We start from the raw sequence: 2,500 nt of genomic DNA, 5'->3' as shown, positions 1-2,500 counted from the left end.
TCACCTTGACATATGGGACGCCGGCAACGCAGTGGACGTAATCTGTGCAGAAGGTCGGGTGCGCGTAGAAGCCGTCCTGTCCAGGGCAGGTCAGGCTGTGACATATGTGTATGTTCGGAGTCGGGGATCCTGCAAAGGACAGGAAGCAATTCTCTGCAACAACACTGATTTTTAAAAAGCGAGTTTAAGTTTTTTTCTAGGAAATCATTAGTTGATTACTATGTTTTCTAATTCGTGAAGTTATCTTTGGTTTGTTTATAGACTTATCATTCATTCAGTCTCTTTTCTGTAAGGAAGGATATACGACAAAGTACACAATGGAATAAAGACCTTTGGAAAAAATCTGAATGCGGTATCTTTGTGTCGTACTTGATTCTCGAAAATGTTTCCTTAGCTAAAGATTAACAGAAAGTATAAAAAGTGCAGTCATATTTAAAATATCTCTTACTGGCGTTGACCAGGGTGGAGCACTGCTAATCCCGCCACTAGAAGGGAAAGAAGGACCGTGGGGAGCCGTCCATGGCGTCAGGCCAGAAGCTCCTCCTCCTACTCCAAAATGCCTGGCTCCTCCTTCGCCTCGACGTCGAGAAGGGAAGTCAACGAGGGTCCAGCTTCTTACGCTATCACGCGGCAGAGATCCTCTACGGGTCGACGTAGACGCCGCAGTGTGCCGGTCCCGAGGACAGGCGCTTCATATACCATTCCTTGATGCGTTATCAGGTGTTAAAATGTCAGATAGAATGACGAGTCGTCACACGAAATCAGTTTTCTACCTCTCGCGAAAGCATTATTGCTGCGTGTTTTTATCGATGACTCCGTGCAATAGAAAAAGCCATCGGAGAGATTTCTCCACACAGCCAAAATCATGAAAAATACACAAGACCTTTTAAATAGATGGAATTGTCATACAAGAAAAAAAACACCGGTGACACCTCTTGAGAAGAGATAAGTGAAAGAAGTATGCCGCTGATAAACCGAAGCAGATATCTGATAAAAAATAAATAAAAAGTCATCCGTTCAAAACGCAAATAATGTGATTTAGTGGATTCAGTTTTATTGTCGACATTGGGTTTTCCAGACGAGAACTTTACTTCATATTTGCTTTCATTTAACGATACACAATCGACAGAAAGAAATATGCTGTTCTTATCACTGTTTAATTTTATTTATTTTAATGCTTAAATTAATGCTAGGATAGTGTTTTATGATACTGAATTCGTCACTGGTATAAGTAAAGAATTGTTGCATTATAATATAACGTACGATGGTTAAAGCATTGTGAATCATAGAATCGAGTTGTAAGGCGGCTAACTACAACCGCATTAGCCCGAAATATTTATTGATTAGAATCAGATTCGTTCAAAATACTATCTCAAAGAAAGCCTCACTTAGATATTTCATCTCATGCAATGTAAGTATTGTACAGATCCTCGTCAATATAACCTAACTATTACATATTAATATTCTTTATATCCGGAATCATATATATATATATATATATATATATATATATATATATATATATATATATATATATATATATATATGTATGTATATATATATATATATATATATATATATATATGTATATATATATATATATATAATATATATTATATATATAATATATATATCACACACACACACACACACACACACACACACCACACACACACACACATACACACACACACACTCACACACACACACACACACACACTCACACTCACACATACACACGCAGACACTGTAAAAACCTATTTCACATATGGCCTATTTCACCTCACACCAAACATCCCCCCAGAGATGCTCACTAATGGATCTTGAGTGTTTCGTATAACCCTTATAGCTACAGTACTCCCTTGGGCCACTTGTAGCAGACACCTTCCATCACTCTACTATTGCCATCCATATGAAACTGTTAACTTATAAATATATATATTTAATATAATAACACTAGCCTCTACATACCACACCTTTGCTAGACATGACAATGGACGCGACATCCGCAGGCCTTCCGCCTTGCGACGCCGTCCCGTGTGCACGATCACATCCTCTCCTCCATATTTCCGAGTACATCGGAACCCTTGTGAGTTTCCAAATTCAATCTGTATGAAAGAGGGTCGCCTGCGACCAGTATCAGATAGCCTACAGCACGATGACCGGGACCGAACCTCTGTCCGTCAGTTGTACCATCCTCTCATTATAATACACTGCAACAGCTATCAAGAAAGTCTGTTTTACCTTTGTCGCTGCCAAGATTCCCGCACCGTGCCAGACGCGACTGTCTGCACTCTCGCTCATCGGCCTCCGTACAGACACACACACACATACACACACACACACACACACACACACACACACACACACACACACACACACACACACACACACACTATAAGATGTGGATAATTCTATTTCTGTTACAGGAGTGGATATTCTATTTCTGTACAGGATGTGGATAATTCTATTTCTATTACCAGTGGACCACGTGGCTGTT

The 2,500-nt window shown here is 39.7% G+C and overlaps 1 protein-coding gene across 1 annotated transcript in view; it reads right to left on the bottom strand.

Moving 5' to 3' along the window:
- The window catches only part of LOC119571488, a 4,517-nt gene extending 2,213 nt beyond the window's left edge, over positions 1–2,304 (bottom strand). The window contains exons 1-4 of the mRNA XM_037918774.1: positions 2,153–2,304; positions 620–689; positions 449–470; positions 5–129 (exon numbers count right to left, since the gene is read on the bottom strand). Of these exons, the coding sequence (XP_037774702.1) occupies positions 5–129; positions 449–470; positions 620–689; positions 2,153–2,304 (369 nt within the window). The remainder of the gene's footprint in view (positions 1–4; positions 130–448; positions 471–619; positions 690–2,152) is intronic.
- Between the last annotated feature and the right edge of the window lie 196 nt (positions 2,305–2,500).

The sequence above is a fragment of the Penaeus monodon genome, unplaced genomic scaffold, assembly GCF_015228065.2.
Source record: "Penaeus monodon isolate SGIC_2016 unplaced genomic scaffold, NSTDA_Pmon_1 PmonScaffold_6527, whole genome shotgun sequence".
Taxonomy (NCBI): domain Eukaryota; kingdom Metazoa; phylum Arthropoda; class Malacostraca; order Decapoda; family Penaeidae; genus Penaeus; species Penaeus monodon.
Note: the sequence above shows the minus strand (reverse complement) of the source record. Positions and strands in the feature narration are given on the sequence as shown.